Source organism: Gallinula chloropus (genome assembly GCF_964237585.1).
Source record: "Gallinula chloropus genome assembly, chromosome: 12".
Lineage (NCBI taxonomy): Eukaryota > Metazoa > Chordata > Aves > Gruiformes > Rallidae > Gallinula > Gallinula chloropus.
In genome coordinates, this window is record NC_140097.1 from 12,360,745 (window position 1) to 12,383,269 (window position 22,525).

At 53.7% G+C, this 22,525-nt stretch overlaps 1 protein-coding gene across 1 annotated transcript; it reads left to right on the top strand.

The window, feature by feature from the left end:
• The first annotated feature begins 11,087 nt into the window (after window positions 1-11,087).
• Window positions 11,088-19,252, top strand: RPN1 (ribophorin I). The gene is made up of 10 exons (XM_084269467.1): window positions 11,088-11,333; window positions 12,159-12,223; window positions 13,691-13,997; window positions 14,473-14,682; window positions 15,608-15,800; window positions 16,124-16,223; window positions 16,503-16,641; window positions 16,796-16,915; window positions 17,377-17,622; window positions 18,676-19,252. The coding sequence occupies exons 1-10, from the start codon at window positions 11,109-11,111 to the stop codon at window positions 18,856-18,858; spliced, it is 1,788 nt and encodes a 595-aa protein (XP_084125593.1). The 5' UTR covers window positions 11,088-11,108; the 3' UTR covers window positions 18,859-19,252.
• The last annotated feature ends 3,273 nt before the right edge of the window (window positions 19,253-22,525 follow it).

Here is a 22,525-nt window from a genome sequence, read left to right on the forward strand (position 1 = left end):
CTCAGCTGGCCTCATGTGAGGGAAGGAGTGGGTGAGGCAGGACACATCCTCCTGGTCCTTGGGCTGCTTTAAGTTGTGGAAATGCAGACTAAGAGTGGGCAAACAGGAGCCAGGGCAGCTGAGCTCTCCTCCTGTAATGCTGGAAAGTTCATTTACAGTTTTGTGCCTTCATTTCTGCAGGACTATCATTGTTACCAGTCCATCTCTCAAGAGGGGAGAGCCTTCGACTTTTAAGGTGCCCCGTTAGATGCAAAGAGATGCAGAAGAACCTGGTACCAGTTAAAACACTGACTGGACAAAAGAGGAAAAGCTTTAATTAGTGAAATAATGGAGAAAACCCTCCTGAACACATGTGATTTCTTTGGGTGGGGAGAAAAGTATCCTCTCAGGTCAGCCCCAGGACTGTGGGCCCTGGGCCCATCAGCAGCTGGCAGAACAGAGTGCTTCCTTCCCCAGGCCATTTCCTTTAACAGGAGACACACTTGCTGTGCTGTTAAGAGCAGACATCAATGGTGAGTTACAGAGTGCTCCTCAACTCTCTTTTCCTAAAAGTTGCCTTTTCTCCTTCTTTATATACACAACAAGAAAAACAACCCAGACCTGTGGGAGAAACTTCCTCCTTCCTCCTCCACCGCCGAGCGATCCTGGCACCACTGAGCACATACCTTTCTTACACAGAGGATAACCTCTCTCCAGCTTCCCGGGTCACTTGGTAGCTTTCCTGGCATGACCAACAGCTGTGTCACACCATAGTTGTTCGTGACGAGTTTCTGATCCTCTGTGGGAATTCTCTTAAGCTGACCAGGCAAGATCCTTCCTGCCCTGGAGAACATTTGTATCCTGGCACCTGGGAGGACCAACTTCAGCAGAGAGGTCCTTGCCATCCAGGCTGGACACCCTTCTTTTGGCACCGACGAGAGGTACATTCACAGTAGCAGAATGAGAGTAGAAGGACAGATGGAATTGTTGAGCGGTGGCTCTTGTGTTTCTGTGTGTCCAGCTGTACAGACACAACACACACACCCCCACACACACCTCCCCACCCCAATAAACACTGGGTGTGGTGCAGTGAGCAGCCCAGTGCCCTTCGTTTCAGTAGCCTGTGAGGAAAACTTTATTCCTCACTTGAACATTTACTTGATAATATCAAAACCTGACGAAAACCCGTAAAAATGGGTCAGTTTGAAACCCCATGCCAGTCGTTCCCAGTCACTAACACTCTCCCAAGAAATCCATTCTCTGCCTTGGAGGGACCTTCACGCAGGTGAGCAGGTCCCTAAAGTTAGTGACAGGTCTTAAGACATTTACCAGTGCAGAAACCTCAGCCTACTTAATGCCTTCACCCCTCTAAACCAGGAAGTAAGAATGTCTCCAGCTTTGATTTTCTTCCCTTTGTGACATCTAATCTCTATTTACTGATCTTCCTGATCCAATTAGAGACAATAAAACACGATGTGTCTTACACTGTCTCTTCGCTTTTGTCTTTGGATCAAAAGGGAACCTCCCTTTCTCCATAAAATGGCATGGTGATCAGAAAGAGCAGGGATACAAAACATCTGGTGGTTTCTGAGTTTGGGAGGGACTGCAGAGAGGTCCAGGGAGCACACTGCCTGAGCTGTAGTATCTACAGATCCTCAACATGAGCTATGAAGGCCTGACATTCCCCACAGCACCTCACACATTCACCCTTTTCCCAGGTATCTACAGCCACTCTGTCCATCTGTGATATTAAAAGTTTGGGGAGAGCCTGCTCATTGCTCTGATGCTTACCAGGTGTATCTCAGGTCTTCAGAGTCCTGCAGCCCCTCCTCTTCATCGCTGGGCACAGCCCTGGGAGGCTCCATCCCCTCTGTGCCCAGAAAGATGTAGTGCCAGCCCACCATGGCTGTACTACTCAGTGAAAACTGTCTGGAGATCACTACATAAAGCCATCCTCTCCCAACTAGCTGTGCAACGCTTTCCTCTTGTCGCTTTTGGCTTCCCAGACCAGCTTCCTCAAATTATAATTACAATGATCTAACTTACTAAAATAAAAAAGGGGAACTAAAATGCAGTAAACACACAACATCTTGCATTTGTCACCCTTTGATTTTTCTTGCCTACAGCAGGCTCACCCTGCTTCTGCTGGCATTGTGCTCATTAGAAGTCTCCTGCTGTGGCGTGACCACGTACGCATTTCCACTGGCAAGGAGTACAGCCACAGCCTCTTCCCTCTAATCCCTGCCTGCAGTACAAATACTGCTCCAGTAATCTACTAATACTTTCACCTTTGCAATCCTCAGCTGATTTCTAAATCATACAGCAGCAACACATGAAAGCAGAAAGCCAGCTCTGGACAAGGCCTGATGACCAGATACCAATCATAGGAAGCAGCTGCAATCGTGTTTTCTCATGGTGCATCTCCGATCCGAGCGGCTGCTGAGGTGCAGAGGACACTGCATACAGCACAGGGGATTACCAGCATCTGTACCACTGATAAAATGCAATTGCTGGAGGTTGGACATCTTAAAAAAAAAACCCCAAAGCACTGATAAAGCACCTGCATTTGCAGCCTTTGAAGCCACAGTGGGTGGGGGTCAACCTGCAGTGCTGCAGGGCCTGCTTCTGCCACATCCCCTCACACCAGGTACCAGGGACACGAGCACATAGAAGAAAGGGCTCTGGACTTGCCTGACAGCTTCCCCCTGCTTAAGAGCAAGAGCCACAAAACCACTGGAGAGTTGTGATCCCTCTGATACTGGGAGGTGGCTATGCTGGCACCCTCCCTTAGATGCCAGCTCACTCCCCGAGATGTGAAGGTCCAAACCTCTCCCCTGCAGAGGCCTTTGAGTCAGCCTCCTGCAGAGGCTATTGACAACATGCTGAGCACAGAGGACATCCCCTTCTGCAAGTGCCTACACGGGCCCTGGCAAGACAGGCACAGACAAACAACCCTGTGCTGCTGGGCCATGGTATAAGATGGGCACCATGCAGCTTTGTGCGTACCCATTTGGCACCACCATAGTTAGCTGGACCCTGGATTGGTGAAAGCCAAAGTCCATGGGAAGTTTGTCACAGGGTAAAGGGGGGTGGGTATTTCAATGGTCTAGACCTTGGGCTCAGGTGTCTACATCCTATTTATGGCTGTAATCCCAAGAGGCTGTCACACAAACAGTGATTGACGGTCACCTGCATCCTCTGCAGGTCTCCCAGCTGGCCTGCCCAGCTACAGAGGTTCTCCAACAACACCAACACCTTCCCACTTTTACAGCTGGTGCTAAATACCAACTAATTAATTTTTTACAGCTGCGTTGGAGGTATGCTGGGTAACTTGCATATGACTGTTCCCAGTACTCAAGTGGAGAAGATGATCCAGGGAGTGAAGTAACTTCCCTGAGGTCAGGGTGAGTCAGTTACTTTGTCAGATCTGGGTCCCTCTAAACACGGACATTTCTGAAAGGCTTTTTAAACCATAGGAACGGTATAAAAATAGGTACAGAGAGAGGTGCACACAGCCAGCACAGAATGGCATGGGCCTCTGCAGAACCAGCCTTTCTTCAGGAATCAAGGTTTTGCTAGAGCAGCGCATCACCAACACGGCAGGCTCTGCCAGATGTTACTTACCACGCTCCAAAGTCTTCACAGTGAAGGTCTGGTGCCCCAGAGACCTCCCAGCTCATGACTCTAGTGGGTTTGGAGCCATGGGGATGGGCAGGACAGGCCCTGGAGTACTCTGCATGACCCGCAGGCTGCATGCCACCACTCCGCACAGGGCATTCTGCGATGGGGTGGACCTGCCCCGCCAGCTCTGCAGCCAGGCGGTTTTGTGGCAAAGGTGGCCGTGTCATGCTGCTGTTGTACCCAGGTGGTGTCACGGGACGGGAGCCTGGTGCCGCGTGACCACGTGAGCGGGACACTGTACGGGACAGGTGACTCGCATGTCGCTTCTTCCTTAGTGAGTCAGTGCCCAAAGGTGTCCCAAAGACGGCACTCTGTGGGCAGCAGCCACGCTGGCTGCCTGCACGCGCTCTGGGATCTGCAGGTCCAGCCCCGATGCAAAGTGGCTGTCTGCAGAGGCCCAGGGAGCTCCTCTGGGACCTTCCCTGAGAAGGACACTACACAAGTCCTGCAGTGTAACTCCCTCCTCAGAAGCCAGCCACCCTCCTGCAAGCACAGGGTGCTGCACATTGGCTTCAGATCTATCTGCCTCCACTCCTGCAGCTCACAGATTTTCGCAATCCCCTCTTGTCTGCTGTAAAAGAAGTAAATTCCGTATCAATGGCAACCACAAGAAGCCTGTGTAATTCTGAGCCCCTGTTTTCCAAGAGGGTGACAAAGATACTCAGCCTTGAAGGATAAGGGTGTGTGGGCAGCGAGGTTTGCTCTGCTTTTATCTTGGACAACACTTTTCAATGCCTCGTGCTTCAGCAGCTGCATTTTTGACCCCAGGGAGTTATGAGTCACTGTTTGCAAATCCCTGGGCTGCCAAATTGAAGGTATGCCCTGCAAAGCTCAATCACCTAAAACTGAAATGCTTCTAGGTGGGTGTTAAAGCTCCAATATGCTGTTTGAGTGCTTGGGGCTGGTTCTATAGCCTTACCTGAGTTTTTTTGGCACATAGAAAATGGCACCTCTTACTTTGTTGTGTATATGAACAGGATCTCTCTGTGCTTCTCTCCTTTGGTGAAGTCCTCAGCCAACCCGAGAGCAATCAGGCTACAAAAGATGCATTATCCCATCTCCACGAGCACACTGCCAGCCTTAGGAACATCTGCTTTGCCCAGTTTGCACTCCTGCCCTCTGACAATTGCTTCAGACACCAGGGCTACCCCAACTTCAGAGACAGGGCTGGCCTCCTGGAGTACAGGGCAGAGGCCAAGGCTGCTTCGGAGCCGGCTTTCTGGGTGATGCCTGTGGGGCTGCACCGCCTGCCATCCTTTCTGTTGGAGTGGATCAGTTACTGAGCGACACCTGGACTCAGGGAAAAACAGTGCAAACACCATATCAGGCATTTCTTAGCAGGCAGATAGGAGAGCTGTGTGTGAGGAGCCTGAGATCCCCCCAGCAAAGAAATTAGTGAGAGGGAATGATCTTTTATTCTCAAGTTTCTTTATTTTTTTTCCTCTATCATCAGTGATTTTCTCATCAGAAAGGAGTGACTGCATTCACTGCTGCAGACCAGTGCTGTTCACAGAGGGTTAATGCTCCTCCTTTCTGGGTCACACATCAAGCAGCCTACACTGGGAAGGAATCGCCAACAGTTATGTGGCAGGGCACAATGTGATGGTCTCTGGGGAAGGGGGGAACACTGCGGGTGGACCACCAGGACATGAGATTCATGAACTGCCAGGCTTGGGTCAGAGGTTTCAATTGACCCTGGCAGGGGCACAGGGGCTGCCTTTGCAGCAGAAATGTAAATCCCAGCTGATATTTTGAAGAGCATCATCCTGGGAAGTCCCCACTGGCGAATTCCAAAGTTTAGCAATGTGGTGAGAAATCTGCATTACCTCAGAGCAAGCACAGCACAAACATCAGGCTCCTGGAGGAAGCAGAAGGCACAGCAGGAGCTGCCACTCTATAAATTACACCCCCTTGCTGCTGTTAGCGGGATCTTCAACTTCCCACTGTCCGTGGCAGATAGGCAAACCGAGGTTCCACAATCCAGGTTTAGAGTCTACAGGGCAAATGGGCTTGCAAGGTAAATACACCAGCAAGCGCTTTCCAAAAACAAGCCGAGAAAGAGGATGGATGCAGAGAGGTTTCCATGCAGAGATGGGAGCTCAGTTACTGTGTGAGTGGCCAGGGACCACTCCTTGCTGGGCTCCACTGACACGGAAGAGCAGATAAGCAGCCCTGGGATGTTCTGCAGCGGGTCCTGGCACTGCATTTGCAGGACCTTGAGGGTCAGAAGGAAAAACACACTACTGCTTATCAGAGAGCATCAAGTGCACCACGGTCCCACAGACCCGGGCACTGCTTCACCGCACAGCCTTCCTCTCACCTGGGGGAGATGTTGGGCCACCTCTCCCCGTCCTTCAGCCCAGGGACAAACGTCACATCCTGCAGCAACCCCAGGAGAGGCAGCGAACACCCCAGAGCCTGGCAGACTGACAGGACTGCCATGTCACCAGGACGACGCAGTGGCTGCCCGTAAGCTGCCCCGTTACCCCCACCGCTGCGGGTGACACTGGCCCATCACAGCCAGAGGATGCAGCCTCACCGGGGGTTCCCGCCAGGAGCCTGCGGTGGGGGAGCTGGGCCCTGCCTTTCATTCCCTCACATCACTAACGTGAGAGCTGCAGCGCACGGGGCGGTTGGGCCGGCAGCGGCAGCGCGGCCGCCCCCGGGCAGGGCTTCCCCGCAGCGCCGGGCAGCCCGTACGCCACCCGCGTAGCGCACGCTGCTCGCCAAGGGGCGGCGCTACGCCACCGCGCCGGCACCGCCCCCGCCAACGGCTGCGGGGCGCCTGGGCGCCCCCTGGCGGCGGCTGCGAGCAGGCGGGGACACCGCGGGCGGGGAGTGGGGAGCACCGGGCGGTGCGGGCCGGCAAGGCGCCTTGTGCCGCCCCGCAGGCAGAGCCCGGAACCAGCTCCGGCCCGCAGCCCAGCGCGCCTCGGCCTCGCCAGGCAGCCTGGCTCCCACCGCATGGGTGCTCCTACCCTGCAGCACTCGGGTTGCGGCTGGGTGCCCTCTCACCGCGCTGGGCCCCCCCGTCTTTGTGCCCAAAACGGGTGCTGTTGCCTCCGGCGCCGGCCCTGGGAGGTTGGAGCCAACAATAGGCTCGCAGAGGCGTGACCCGGCCCCAGCTGCCAGCCGGCAGCGCGAGGTGCGGTTCAGCCGCTACCCCAGGAGCCAGCATCCCCCCTCTCTGCCCATAGGCAGGACCCCCAGCTCCTCGTCTGGAGCAGCTTCTGTGTCCCCCGGGTTCCCTGTGAAAAGCAGCATCTGTCTTCTCAAACCATGGCCTTGCCAGGGCCGATCTGCCAGAGGCATTTCCACACCGCAGCACGGCCTGGACAGGCCGCTTCAGGGCTGCTGCTGCCAGGTCCTGCCTGTGCTGGGCAGTGTGGGAGCAGCAGCCCTGAGCACAGCCTAGGTGTGCTGCAGCCCAACCTGCACTGTCCCCTCTACCCAAAACACTCAGGTCCTCTGGCAAAACCCAGGCTCACCCGAGCTGAAGGAGGTCTCCTCAAAGTGGGCAACACACCCGTTTCTTGCTCAGGCTCTACATTTTAACCACACACACGTAGGGTATTTCTACTGTCACTGGCAGCCCACCAGTGCCCATCCATGGCTATTTCAGTTATGTTTCTAGTAAGCTTTAAAATCTGAGTTAAAAATACTCTTTACAATAAAGAAGTGTCTTCCTTGCTGCATTTTGGTCTCACCCCTACTGCAACAATACCCATAACACAGAGGTTTCACCCCCATACAAGACTCACTTCACAGACACTCTCCCATCTTCCTCCAGTGGGTTTTCCTGGGTGCTTCCTGATGCTCTGTGCAATTGCTGTGCCATCTTCTCCATTAGTTTCCCTGAGTCTCGTGGTCTAATGTGGGAAAGAAAACATGGGGTTTTTTTTTAATCCAGGAAGAAATTATTTGAAAGGTGACTATTCCAAGGGGGGCTACTACTACTTCAGTCCCAGAAACCCAAAAGGAGCAGCCCCTGAGCAGACAGTGCCCCACCAGCACTGTCTCTGTATGAAGGCAGGACACGTTTCCAGGGTAGCTGAACAAAGCACCAGAGCTGAGCCCCAAACAGCCCCCCCCTCCAGGCCCACTGCTCCCATGGAAATCACCGGCGAGCCCCAAGCAAAAACCACGGTGTGTTTTGCTTGGCAGAGGCTCAGCACGAGTCCTGCTGACTAGCTGAAAAATGAGGTTGTAAAAATAACAAAACTGGAAGACTTCTTCTGTTTTTCTTTCCAGCTGCTTTTCGAGGGCCTTCGCCAGGCTAAGTAAACTCTGCCATCACTCAGCCAGGCTGGACCAGGGCTGTCACCGCTGGGAACTGCAAAACCTGGCTGGGGATGGAATACAGAGAGGTGTCCTTTGCCTCCTGCTGGAAGCCAGAAGGCTGCCTTGATTTCACACAGACAGGATTAAATAGTGAAACTCCAATAAAATCTGGAGCACAGGGGTTTATTTCCCCTCAGTCATCATGACAGCCCCGTGCCTGGGTTTTGGGGTGGTATTTTCAGGACCACTGTTAGATTTCTATTGATAAGGAGTTGCCAGGATGGCTTCTGCTACACGTGCACAGCCCTGTTTAATATCTCCTGCCCCTGACTGGGGCTCCTCAGAATGCAACACATTATACCACAGTCCCTGCAGATCCCTGGTGCAAACTCTCTGCTGCTATGAGGATCATACCGGGATAAGCCCCGTTCCCTGCTGCTGCAGCCTTCAGTGTGCTCCTGTGGTCACAGCCAACCCGCTCCTTCAGGAAAACAACTTCTCCTTTCCTTCTTGAGAACAAATTGCTCTGACAGATGACACAGCTCTGAGTTTGGCATCAGCCCTGTAAAAACAGAAGAGTGTATTTTTTTTCCTGGGGTGCAGTCCTGTCCGTGGCTTATCCTGCCAGAGGCATTATTAGACCACTCTCAACTCTCAGCCCTGTCAGACAGCTTGGCTGGCACTGGCTCCATTGTGGCTGTTCCCCTCCCACTGCTTGGTGTCTCTGAGGGTGACGTGCTCTCTCCACAGCACATCACTGGGAGCTGGGGCCACATGCTAGTCTGTGCCCAGACAGCAATGGGTCTGGTTACCTCTCTCTGGTCACCCCTCTCACGCTGCTTCCTGACCTGCAGATCTCCAGAGAGTTACTGCTGGAGGGGGACACTCCTCATAACAGGAGGATTAAGAAAGATTGAATACATGGAAAAGTAGGTGAATCTGGACTGGCACTGGACCGAGGAGGCTGGATGCACAGTCAGGCACCACAGCCTAGGACAATTAGGAGGCAGTGGGTGCCACAGAGCTCCTCACCTGCAAAGGCAGCATCGCCCTGCTTGAACACGGACCATGAGCTATCCCATCCACCATGACCAGTGCACCCAGCCAGGGCCTCTGTTCTCCCAGAGCCAGCTGTTAACCAAACCTATACCCAAAGGAACAGCCTGACACCACTCAGTGGGAGGTTAAGGGTCTACACTACACGTGGGGCAGCAGTCAGAGGGACCTGCAGAGCCAAATGCATCCCTGAAGCAAGCTTAAAGGCAGCAGATTTTCAACCCAAAGATAAATTTAGCCTACATGGTAGGGCTGAAGCCTTGTAACAGACGCTGCACAGGCTCGGCATGACTCAATTGTTGCAATTAGAAATGGATCCGAACACGGGGTTAGCATATAACAGCCTGATTCAGAGCTTGCCAGGGTCTGGGATGGGTCAGATGTTGAAATTTTTGCATTTGCCAGCAAGTTCAGATCCAGGCTCTGGGCTGAACCCCCCAGAGAGCAACCTTTGGCCCGGGATGTAACAACTGAAGCCCAATTATCTCCAGACACAAGGGGAATGTGCATTTCTTTCTTTCCCTCCCTTTGCCAGGAGAAACTGCCCTGAGGGAGAGAGGGGAAATGAAGGCCGGAGCTGTGCCTTATTAAAGACACAGCTTGGAGTTCATTTATTCCCTGCAACATGGAGGCTGGGGTTGAAGGAAGGGCAGTGACAGCCACTCCTAGCAGAGAAACTTTCCACAGCAAAAACAACCCAGACAACTGGAGGGAGTCCCCAGACACAGCACCACTGCCCAGCCTTAGATCAGAGCCAGCTGTTTTGCTCAGCCCTTCATGTTTCCCAGTATTTTCCCCCTGAACCTGCCCACCCAGCTCCCCGGCGCCAAAGCCTGGCTCTTTGGAACAAAAGGCCAAGATAAACATGCTTTTCCTGGAGAGCAGAAGGACCTGGATCATTTTCCTAGCTGGAAGCACCAGGCTGGGGAGCTGAATGCCCATCCCTACGACCACCTCCTGCTGTGCTGCTGGAAGAGAGCCCCACTGTCACACAAAACACAGAGGAAACTACTGGCTTGCTTTGCTAGGGTGTGCTGGCAGGGCCAGCTGCCAGATTCACAGGTCTGGTGCCTAAATAAATCAAAGGGAAATTTAAGTCATTTGCCAAGAATAGTTCCATGATGGGAACTGGGGGTTGGTGAGGAGGGGAAGGGAAGGCCAATCAAGCCGTGACACTGTTTTGAACACAGCGCCCCAGGAGACATCCTATCTTACTGTGCCTTTGCCAAGGGGCTATTCGACTCCAGATCCAAACCCCTCGCTGTTAGGAAATCCCCTTCCGATACTGGGCAGTCACGGGCCAATTCAGGAATCATCTCCACGACTGAAGCTCTTAGACGGAGGCCGAGTCCGGGCTCGCGCTGTGCAAACACGACGAGCCTGTTGTCTCACAGGCAGCGTGCACCCTGCTCGGGCCATCACTGCGGGCACTGCCCCTCACCTCTGCCTGCTTCAGACGCTTGGGAACAGAACCCCAACCGCCCCTTCCCCAGCTGAGCCGCTAACGCTTCCCCAGGCTGGCTCGGGGTGTGTGTGTGGGGGGGTACTGCTGCTCCCCGGCTGCCCGCAGCCCCTCTACCCCGGCGTTATTCAGCGGCTTCCAGCGGGAGCTCCAGAGCCCGCCTAACACCTGCTTGTGCAAACCTCCCCGCGCCGAGAGCCGGTTCTGGGGAGAGCAGATCCGCTTCATGCGGCGGCCGGGAGGGGGTTTAATGGGACGCGGAGGTCCCGTCCCTCCCGGGCTGCTGCTACGACCGCGGCCATCTCCTCTCTGGCCCTCGGCTGCCCTCAAGGCGCGGGAGCTCAGCAGGGCCGCAGGCCCCGCCGCGGCGGGAGGTGGGAGTGCCGGCAGAGGGAAGCGGCCGCCCGGGGCTGCGGGAGGCCAGAGCCAGCCGCAGGGCTCTGGAGGGGCTGGGCCCGCCGCGGCCGCGCCTCTGGCCCGGCCTTTCTCCTCAGGCACTCGCGCCGTCGTCCTATAGCGCGGGGGACCTCGAGCTCCACTGGGCGCCGCCATCGTGGCCCTCCTCCCGCACTGGGCGCCGCCATCTTGTGCCCTCCCCGTACAGCGCGGGCGCCGCCATCTTGTGCCCTCCCCGTGCGGTGTGTCGGCCATGGCGGGACTGCTGTGCCGCCTGCTCCTCTGCCTGGCGGCCGCCGGGGCCGCCGCCGACCTGCTGCTGGAGGAGGCGCGGCGCTCCGTGGATCTCAGCACCCACCTGGCCAAGGTCTCGGCCGAGCTCAGCCTGGCTAATGCGGCGGGCGGCGCGGCCGCCTCTGCCTTCCTGCTGGCGCTGGAGCCCGGCTTGGAGCCCCGCCTGGCCTACCTGGGCGTGCAGGTGAGCGCGGCCCGCGAGGGGCAGCGGGGCCGGCGGCCTCGGGCAAGGGCCGGGGGGGGTGGGTAAAGCGGCGGCGCCCCCGCGGGCACTGCCCGGGCCCGGCCGGGACGCGCAGGGACACGTCGGCACAGCGCCGCGCGCCCGGCTCCCGCCGCCCTGCGGCAGCGCTGCGGCCCCGGCCGCTGCCGCCCGTTCCCCGCCCTCCTGCTTCCCTCACGGGCTGTGGCGGCCGGGAGAGGTTTCCCGCTCCTCCTGCGCTCCCGTGTGGGTGACAAGGCCCCGGGGGGTAGCGCGACGGGGAACAAAGCGGGGAGCGGCCGGGCCGGTACGGGCCGGGGCTGGGCGGAGGCCCCTCGGGCGGAGCGGGGCTCGCACCCTGGGCACCTCAGGTCGTACCTGCTCATCTAATCCCGGGATTAGATTCTAATCCCAGGAGTAGGTGCGCTCATCTCCTCCTCGCTTGCTGCCCGAGGCAGGTTCCCGTGGGCCGCTCCCAGCCGCCGCAGGGAACTTTCACTGTTTCCTATAAAAGATAAATGAAATGCAATTGATCAGGACTCTTCGTTTGCCTAAGTTACAGCGACTGCTGGCTTGGGAACCAGGCAGAGGGGAACTGAGGGGGTTTATCAGAAATCTCTAGTATCTGTTCTCACACACTGCAATTTGTATTCGTGAATAACATTGTAAAAGGGCTATTTTTTAAATAGTTACCTTTCAGCTTGTACTTTTGGGGGGCCATCCTCCTAAAAGGTAGGTTGGAGCTTGCCCTGGACACATAAAGTCTTCTAAATGGCAGCACACTGATGAGTCTGTATTTTGGAACAGGTAAAGGGTGAGGAAGAGGAGGAAAACACCTTGGAAGTGAGAGAGACTAAAGTTAAGGGCAAAAGGTGAGTGTCAACCTCTTAGGTCAGTACCTGGAGTCATGCATGGGGGTTCCACCATCATCCTCACAGTGGAGCAGAAATGCTAACCCAGTCCCACATACCTAGAGACACTAGAGCCTTTTGTTCCTGAAAAAACCCACTCTGTACTCTGGCTGCATCCTGGGATATAACAGAGCCAGGGAGCACAGTTCACACAAGCAGCCACACCCAATTCTGCAGCCCCAGAGTCCCCTCAAGAAGTCATTCCACTTCCTTCAGAGGCTCTTTCTGTGACAGATAACACACATGGATTTCAATCTCTGCACTGATTTCAGCACAAGCAGCACTTACCTGCTTCTCACAGCCAGCCAAGGCTGCTAATGAAGGGAGAGCCCTTAAGGCAGAGACTCTCTTAAATGCAATTCATCTGCCTTCAAGGGGCCTCAGCTGTGCTTAATCTCTTGTACTGAGTGCCTTAAGTAATGCCCTGTTCCTTTATCAAGGGATGTCATGTAAGGGAAGCATTATAGCTATGGTCATGCTCTTACCCACTGCTCCCTTTCGAGGCCTCAAGTGATTGGCAGTGGTGATTACAGAGTGATAAGTGCCCTGTGGCTCTAAACCCAGAGCACTGCTCTTAATGCACAGCATGGGGAGTACTTGGTGAGCTGGATACTGTGGCCCAGAATGGGCTGTTGCCTGCTGCAGGCAGAGAGAGGGTGATGTCTTTTGTGTGAGGCACTGTGCTGCTGAGCTTGGGATACTGCACATTCACTGCTGGGCTGGGCAGGTGCCTCCTGAGCCATGAGTGCTGGGAGATAAAGGGTGCTGGTAAGGCAGGTTGGAACCACATTGCTGCTGGGTTTCAAGAGGACTGTAGCTCTGCATTTAACTTGGGTAGACTCTGGTTTCTTACACATCTGGAGGCTTTATGTCATCCTGCTTCTTGGACTTACCAGGCATGACTTGAAGTCTATCTGGACAGGTGTGGTGAATTCTCAGTCCAAACCCATGCTCATTTCCTGGATGCTCTTTAGGTTCAGATCCTGTGGGCAAAAAGCTGAGAGCGAACAGACTTTGTGGGAACAGGTGCTCAAGATGTTTGTGGTTTATCTTCTGGGCTTTTGCATGTGCTGCTTCTGATTCAGGCCATTCCTGTGATCTGGAGAAGAATGGAAAAGCCCCTGCTGAAGGATGCTTTACAAATGCAGAACGAGGCAGGGGACTGCATCACCATTCCCTTCCCAAAATGGGAGCTGGGTGTAAATGCTGTAACTGTGCCTGGACACAGTTCCCCCATGCTGCCTCCTGTCCTGCTTCCCCAGGGCCTCTGGGGCAAGACATCTGTACACCTTGGAGGAGGAAATACAATATTGGCCCCCATCACACCCCATACATGGGCTGGCTGTGTGCACAAGAGGGGATGCTGCAGTGTTGGGATCAGATTCCTCCCCCAGAGATCTCACATGACTTACCTGTTCTCCCTTCCAGTGGAAAATTCTTCTCTGTGAAGCTGCCATCTCCTTTGGCTCCAGGAGCCAAGGTCCGGGTATCTGTTGAAATGGTTTTCACGCACGTCCTGCAGCCCTACCCCACCCACATCACCCAAAGTGAGAAGCAGTTCGTGGTCTTTGAAGGAAATCATTATTTCTACTCCCCATACTTCACCAAGACCCAAACAACCCGGGTCAAACTGGCCTCTAGGAACGTGGAGAGTTACACCAAGCTGGGCAACCCTACCCGCACTGAAGACATGATCGAATATGGTCCCTTCAAGGACATTCCTCCATACAGCCAGGTAGGTGTCTGTGCAAAGAGCTTGTGGCTCTGCAGACAGCATCTTGCAAGCATGCCCCATCTCAGGGGCTACAGGCTGAGAAGCAGAGGCTGTCCTAAGAATCACAGGTCAGGCCCAAGTTAGCCTGCATGCAGGCTGGGAACATGCTCCAACAGGGTGCTCCTAGTGCAGATACGATTGCTGACCACAGCTTGGTGTCCACAGAGCAAACCAAGCCAGCGTGTGCATGGTTCTGTCAAAGGGGGGGAACTTCATCTCTAGCCCCCTCAGTGTTACAACTCAGCCAGATGTGCTACAAGTACCCCCCAGGCACCCAGTGTGAACAGGGTTGTGGTGGCTCAGACCCTCCCTGGCAGTCAGCTTCCCCTCTGTGCAGTCTGTCAGGAGTTTGCTCTGTGGGATGCAGAGACACAAAACGGTCAGGAGAGGTTTCTCCTTACTTCAGCTCTAACAGTTTCTCCTTTTGCCTTGTTAGGACACTCTGAAGGTGCACTATGAAAACAACAGCCCATTCCTGACCATCACCAGTATGACCAGAGTCATCGAGGTGTCTCACTGGGGCAACATTGCGGTTGAAGAGACGGTGGATTTAAAGCACACTGGAGCAGTGCTAAAAGGGCCTTTCTCCAGATATGACTACCAGAGACAGCCAGACAGTGGAATCTCTTCAGTCAAGTCTTTTAAGGTTGACATTTTGCATAACTTGTGGCTTCCCCTTTTCTTACATCCCCAGAGGGGAAATACATTTGTCCTTTGCCTTTTCTTTACGCAAGTAATAAGGGAATATTAAAGCCCTGATGTATTTTCAGAGAAGGGTCATGCTAGATAGGGCTAGCTTTAGGAGGTAGAATTAGGAGGTTATAAGCTTTATTGCAGCCATTGGCCAAACAAACTGCACATCCACATCCTGGGGCCTGTAGTGTTTCTCCACACACCCATCCCTCCAGATCTCAGGGACCCTCTGAACCCCTTAATTCCTGTGCTCTGCTTCCCATTTCTCACCATGCAAGGGCCATTCATGCTGTCCCTGCCCTCTTTAATTTCCAGAGTTGCCTTCACTGTCATGTCCTCATCACATTAAACAGTATTAATTGGAAACTCACCCTTTCATTCCTTGCTCAGAGAGCACTCGAGTTAAAGCTGTGCCTCTGGTAGCCAGGTGTGAACAGGATTGTGTTTTTTCATCAGAACCCAAACCCTTCTTGCTGCTTGAAGCCTCCAGGAGTGATTGTTACAATTCTCTGAGGTGGTGGAGCCAGACAGAAACCTTGTTTTTCCGAGTTCAAGCCAGCAAGTTTAGTGGGCTTGAGCCAGAAGGGAGTTGCTGTCCTGGTGGGCAGGATGAGATCCCTTGCTGGCTGGGATGTTTGAAACGGGGCTGGCAAAAGCACGTTCATTTAGGGCCAAGTGATTTTAGTGCTGGCAGCCACTTCTGTGGCTGGTGCTTATAATAGCACAATTTTACCACTTGGTACAGCTGAATGGCTGTTCTGTCTCACCTCTCACATGGCAGCGATGGTTTGTAGTGCTCAACAGCCATTACTGGTTCTGCCAATTTCACTGGAAACAGCTCCCAGCCCCACCACACACTGACTTGCCTCTCCCTGCAGACCATCCTCCCAGCTGCTGCTCAGGACGTCTATTACAGAGATGAAATTGGGAACATCTCCACGAGCCACCTCCTTGTCCTGGATGACTCTGTGGAGATGGAGATCCGTCCCCGCTTCCCGCTTTTCGGAGGATGGAAAACCCATTACATCATCGGCTACAACCTGCCAAGCTACGAGTACCTCTACAACCTGGGTGGGTGGCTCTGGGGAAAGGAGTAAGAAGCCTTCACCTCTGTGTTGAAAGGTGGTTGCTGGAAGTCAGAGCCATGGTGTGCCTCACCTTAGCAACAGCGGTTGCTGGCTATTATTTCTAGAATATGCAAATCCACCTTCTTTTCTGTGCTTCCTTTGGGGGTTTGTAGACATCTCTTTAAAATACATTTGAGTGAACTAGTGCCCTCTGCTGCACAGTGGATCCATCAGAATTCTGCTCTTGCTGCTGTTGGGAGCTGAGCTTCAAGGTTGCCTCTTGCTCTTTGGGGAATTGTAACCACCCTCTGGTCTGTGCTCCCTTAGGTGATCAGTATGCCTTGAAAATGAGGTTTGTTGACCACGTGTTTGATGAGCAAGTTACGGACTCTCTGACTGTCAAGATTGTCCTGCCAGAAGGTGCCAAGTAAGTGTCATTGCTCCTGGCTTGTTACTGCACACAGTGCTGTGTTGGTGGCAGTTCTCCAGCCTGCTCTGATGGCCTGAGGGCAGTAAAACAAAACCATGACTCTGCACGTAGAGCAGACCTTAGAACACAGCTTTAGAACACAGCTTTGCTTTCTTTTAGTTTGTTTAAACTGCATAATTGGCCTTGTGCTGGAGGCCATGGTTGGCCAGCCAAGTCCCAGGTTACATCATCTCAAACACTGTAGAGTCATAGGGGACTGTCTGGTGCTCTTCACAGGAATATCCACGTGGACAGCCCCTATGAAATCAATCGTGCTTCAGATGAGCTCCACTACACTTACCTGGACACTTTTGGGCGTCCAGTTATTGTGGCACATAAGAGCAACCTGGTGGAGCAGCATATCCAGGACATCGTGGTGAGTGTGGCCTCTCTTCGTTTGCCTGAGCAGTTGTGGCACAGCCAGGACACCCTGCTGGGCTGCATGGCCAGTTCCACTGCTGCCCAAGCAGAGGATTTCTCTCCTGTATTAACGTGGGTCACTTCTCAGTGTTTTCAAACCTCTCTTCTAGGTTCATTACACCTTTAACAAGATCTTGATGCTGCAGGAGCCTCTGTTGGTGGTTGGAGCTTTTTACATCTTGTTCTTCACCGTGATCGTCTACGTGAGGCTGGATTTCTCCATCACTAAGGTGCTGTATGACGAAGGGTCCTGTGGGAACATCAGCAGCTTGCTCAGCTGATGGCTGGAGATGTTTCACACCAGTAATTCTCCCTGAATATTCCTGATGATTCAGTATCTTACCAAATGCTTAAATAGAGCCCTGATCTTGTGCTACCTGCGCCTCGATACTCCTGCAGGGCTGGCACTGGTGTGCCAACACTAACCTGGAGAGGAATCCCACCCTGAGAAGCAGGGATGCCTGCAATCCTCCTGCGATACTTTAACTGGCTGTTAAGCGATTTGTTGGGCAAGGCTGAGTGCTGAAAGGTGCTTGTCCTAGTCAGTGCTTGTACCATTCACCTAATTACTGTCAGTTGGCTTAATTGCAAAGGGAACGGTTTCTCTGGCAGCTCTGTGGCAGACCGCAAGCGTGGCCTGATGCAGATCAAAGATGCAGCTGCTTTGATCTCCCTTTCTGTCCTCTTGCAGGATCCAGCTGCTGAAGCTAGGATGAAGGTTGCCTGCATCACAGAGCAAGTGCTTACTTTGGTGAACAAGAGACTTGGGCTGTACCGTCACTTTGATGAAGCAGTGAATAAATACAAGCAGTCACGGGACATCTCCACCCTGAACAGTGGCAAAAAGGCTTTGGAGACAGAGCACAAGGCCCTGACTAATGAAATAGCCTCTCTGCAGTCTAAACTGAAGACAGAAGGCTCTGACTTATGTGATAAAGTAAGAAATTCTAATTTATTCTTTTTTAACCTCTCCTGTTCTTGGCTCTGTGAAGTATTCTAGGCGAGTTTTCATTTGGAGTTTAGTTTCTGCAGCCTGTATATTTATTTTTTGCCCCCCTCTGAAAATGGCTTGATCCCTGCCAGGGGCTGTGAAGATCACTTTTGTCATTTTGCAGTAATCTTAACTATGCAGCCCTGGAAGTGCTGCTGGTAAAGAGCTGCTGGTGCTGTTCCTTAAACAGCCCTTGGCCCAGCTGCACCAGTAGAGATTAGTGCTTCTGTAACTCAATCCAGTGCTTCTCAGGGAGCTCGTGGCAGTGACACTTAGGCAAAAATGGGACCTATCAACACATTATCAGTTCTGACTTCACTGCTGACACCAGACAACCCAAAATCTTCCCCCTCATCTCCTCTTTTCTTGCACACGTAGATTTGGTGCTGACAGAATTTTGGTAACGTGATGCTCCTCGGGGTATTTTGCTGTACCATGTTGAAAGCCAGGGCACAGTGTGCTCACACCCACCATCCTGTCCTCCCTCTGCTATACTTCAACACTTAGCTGGAACAGCCCCTTAACCCCAAGTGAGAGACACTCTGGTCTCTAAGGTCCATTCAGCCAACAGCCACCTTACTAAATCTGTTCCGAACTCAAAGAGTAGCTTTGTCATTAGACCTGCTTCTCTCACCATCGATTCTAACTGTAGGGACAGAGCTCCCAGCTGTAATAGTTGTGATTTAGCTTGAAGCCTTTAAAATCTGTTATTAAACACTCTTTAACAGTCGTCACACCTGTCTCCTGCCAGTGTGGCTCCTGGGTCCTTCGAGCCCTTTTATCTGCAGTGCTTAATTATCCATTCATGAGATGTTCCTCTTAAGGTAATGCCAAAGAGAGGTGATGGCTGAGGAGGCAATAATTCGGGGACTCGAGGTGTTCCCGCTTAGCACTGACTTCATCTTTTGCTCTGGCTTTATCATCTCTTCTATTCCAGCTTCATTTCAGGGGTGGTCTTTCATCTCCTCTAATATTCCTTCTGTTTCTCACTCCTGTCAGGTAAGTGAGATTCAGAAGCTCGATGGCCAAGTCAAGGAGCTGGTGCTGAAGTCCTCGGTTGAGGCTGAGCGGCTGGTGGCTGGGAAGCTCAAGAAGGACACGTACATTGAGAATGAGAAGATGCATTCCAACAAGCGCCAGGACCTGGTCACCAAGATCGACAACATCCTTGATGCACTGTAACTCTGGTTTAACACCTGGATGGAAGGGAGATGAGGAGCCTGGGAGCGGATTCGCTTTGAGCCAAAACTCCTTCCCAGCAAAATTAGGGGAAAAGTTGATTTGAAATGCCTGAAAGTTCCTTTTGTGGGTTTAGATTTTTTGGTAGAGCCTGTCTGCTCAGCACAATGTTCTGTGTGAGGGACCACACCATCATGCTGTTTGGCTGGGTAGCAGGGTTTATCTACCAGGGGGGAGGCTCAGCCAGGCTCTGTCTCCCGCTGTGGGTTTTCCCTGTGTAAGTATGCCCTGCCTAAACGTGCACAGAGCCAGGCTGAGCACAGGCACGCTTGGGCCAAATCTGAATGTTGCATCTCCAGAAAGAATAAAAGATACCTTTGTTCTACTTTGAAATAAACCCACTGCTGCCTTGCCTCTCCGTGTCAGCAGGGGTGGGGGGCAGCAGCACCCGTGGCCCAAGAGAGCCTGATAGAGAAGGGACCAGAAAGAGCAGGATGGGGAACATCCCTCTGCCTTTCTTGCTGATGCTCTATGGGTGGATGTGTCTCAGAGCAGCAGGGTGGTTAAGTGGGGTGCAGCCTTCTCCAGCCACAGCCACCTGTGGGAAGCACGCTTAGCAGAAGGGCTGGAGGCTGCTTAGAATTTGGGTGAGAGCAGGGGTAGGCCAGAGTGATCTGAGCCGCTCCTCAGGGTGCTAGTGCCAAAGTGTCTGTGCTGGGGAGGTGGACTGCAGTTCCTGTGTTGCCTCTGTGCAAGGCGGGTGGAAAACACCCCTGTGGCCCTGTGCCTGAACCTTTGCACATAGCTGGACACCAAACAGCCCTGCCTTGCCCCTGTGCTGCCTGTTCCCGGCCCACATGGCCAAGGTGTCACAGACTGTCCTTGCTCCTACCCTCTCCTGGGCTGCTTTCCTCTGCAGAGGGTGCACTTGATAGGAAGGCCCTTTGCCCCAGGCCACACAGCTTCCAAAGCAGGTTTGGTAGGTGTTCTGCTGCAGGCCTGAGCTCAGGCACCCACCACGCTTTCTGCTAGGTGCCAGCTCCCCCCTCCATGTTACAAACCTCACCCTGCAGCAGGGTGGGCAAGCCTAGACCCCCACCTTCCTGCTCTCCATACAGATGCTGCTGGGGGCACCGAAACCACGAGTCCTGCCTCATCAGGGTGGGGGTGATGAGCAGCTAAAATAAATCATCGTGAACACGTTGGGCCAAAACACACACCCAGTCCTTGGGGAGCACACACAGCCAGACAGGAGCTGCCTGTTGCACCTGGGGCAACACAGGCAGGTCCAGGTGAGGAGGAGAGGGGTCAAACTGATGATGCCAGAGACAAATTGATGATGCCAGAGACATAACTTCCCATTCCCCTGGCAGAGGAAAGGCAATGCCACGCTTCCTTCCCCATGTCCCACCTCTGCCTGGGCCCCTGAGCAGAGCTCATTATGCCTGTCACGTCCAAGCTCCCCAGGGTTGATGGTCCATCTCTCTCTTTCCCTCCCTACCCAAGGGGTTGTGCTCAACCCGCACACACCTCTGCCCCCATGGCTGCTGCTTGCTAACAGAAGGCAGAGCAGCAGAGAGAGCAGCTATAAATAGGTGGGATGAACACAGCCAGCCCCAGAAAAGAATGCCTCTGGTCCCCGAGGGCAGCTGACCCAGTTCCAAAGTACATGCTGCAAGAAGAGATGCTTTGCTCATCTCCCCATGCTTCCCTTCTTCCACGCTCCCCAGGCAGCCAGAGCCTCCTACATGGTGCACCCCAAGCCCCCAGCGCTGCTCCCTCAGGACCAGCTCATGCACAGGGCAAGGGCAGGTTCAGGGCAAGTGGCCTGGGGTGTCCCTGCTCCAGGGCTCAGCACAGCTCCTCGGGGTGTGTGGGAGACCCCTGGGGAGACAGGCTCTGGCTGCTGCATGCTTTTCCACTGGGTTATAAAATGGGATGGAGACACCCCCCAGGGTGAATTTCATCCCCCAGAAGGGTCCCCAACCTTTGTACCTGCTCCCCTTTGTCAGCAACCCCCAGGGCTGTCAAGGAGGCACAGCAAGGAGGCACCACACACCCCAGAGCACACAGCCCTCCTGCCAAGCCCTACAAAAGGAGTAGCTGGGCCTCCACAACATGCAACAGTAACCTACAGCAGCACATGCATCAGAGACCCCCCCCCCTCAACAAACATGCAGCAGCAGAATGACCAAGAAACCAGAAAAAATCCTGGACTCCTGGGAAGAAACTGAAAAAAAGAGGAAAAAACACAGCACCTACCAGGAGCTCAGCAGAAGCTGGGGCAAGAGTCAGAACAACAGCACCTGATGGCACCAATCAGGTCCATTAAAGCTGCAGCTGGTTGTCTCTGCCAGATTTAAAGGGGGCAGCCACCAATCCATGGGGTGGGGTGAAAGAAAAGGGTGTGTTGTCATTGGTAATCAGCTGTCAATTTTCTGCCATCCTTCCCCCTTGGCTATGAGGGCTTCAGGGGATCTGACTTCAAAATGTCTCTTGTTGGCTGGGCTTTACAAACAACACATGTATCTCAGGGAGGGGTCAAAATGATCTCCCTGCTCAGACTGCAGTGACAAGCACAGAAACAGCCCCTTGCCAGGCACATATCCCAAGGTTCCTGCTGAGGATGGACTTCCTAGGAAGGAGCTGCTGCAGGGTAGTCTGAAAGAGGGACTCCTGCAGCTGCTGCATCCTTCCACCAGTGTCCTTCAGCCAGCATCACCATGCTGGCCTCTGCCATCAAGCCAGTCCAGCAGGTCCTTGGCCAGGGGTGGCCCTGCTGGCACCATTTTGGTCTGGTTTTGGACTCACCTCTGAGCTCCAGCTGCCACTTTCCAGTGATATCCCTTCTTTCTTCCAGGCCTGGCAGCTCATCAAGTGTGAGGAACTGGAGCCAGTAGGTTCCCAAAGCATCACAGACAGCACTGGGCAGGCACAGAGGCACTGACACCAGGGGCTCCAGGCATGAGGGCTCCTGGTTTCCTTCAGCTGTGCTTGTGGCCATCTAACCTGATACCTGTGGGTAGGGGGAATCCTAGGCTGATGGAGAGGACAACCTCCATCCTGCTGCTTCCAAAACCAGCCAGGCCTTCAAGAGAGTGCTGAGAGCTGCCAAAGGACTGGGCTTTGTCTGCTGAAACTTTTCTGGGCTGGGAAGTTCACTTGTGACCTTCTTCAGAAAAAACAGCCTGGGGAGGCTGTGAGGAGTTGGGAGGCATCTGCCAGGGGAACTGTGGAGCAGTGAAAGGAAAAGAAAAAAGGAAGGCTCAGTTAAAGGAGCACTTGAGACCCTCCAGCAGATTAACATCTCACAGGGAATGAAAGCTGAGCCCTGCTGGAACTCCGGGATTAGTTTTGCTCCCGTGCAGAGTTTGGAACCAAAAGGTTGGAAGGGCTGAAATTTGCCTTCAAAGCAAAGGGAACAAAATGAAGAGAGAAGGAAAAAAAGTAGATGTAAGAGAAGGAAAAGGAAACCACACAAATGCAAGATTTGCCGGTGAAAGCGAGCAGCCATGATTTCATGTCCCCAGCAGCCACCTGCCTCGCACGGGGTGGCATGCAGCTCCCCCCTGCCTCCCTGCACCTCCCCTTCTCACCAGGGTGCTACCCACACCCCAAGCTTCTCCTGGGCATCCTGGGCAGCCAGAGAACAGCTGCTTCTTCTTTGACT

Bases quoted from the DNA above. Each gene is read 5' to 3' on its own strand.
- RPN1 (XM_084269467.1), top strand. From the start codon at position 11,109: ATGGCGGGACTGCTGTGCCGCCTGCTCCTCTGCCTGGCGGCCGCCGGG. The intron at 13,998-14,472 runs GTAGGTGTCTGT...TTGCCTTGTTAG, and splicing joins ACATTCCTCCATACAGCCAG to GACACTCTGAAGGTGCACTA. The intron at 16,916-17,376 runs GTGCTGTATGAC...GTCCTCTTGCAG, and splicing joins TGGATTTCTCCATCACTAAG to GATCCAGCTGCTGAAGCTAG.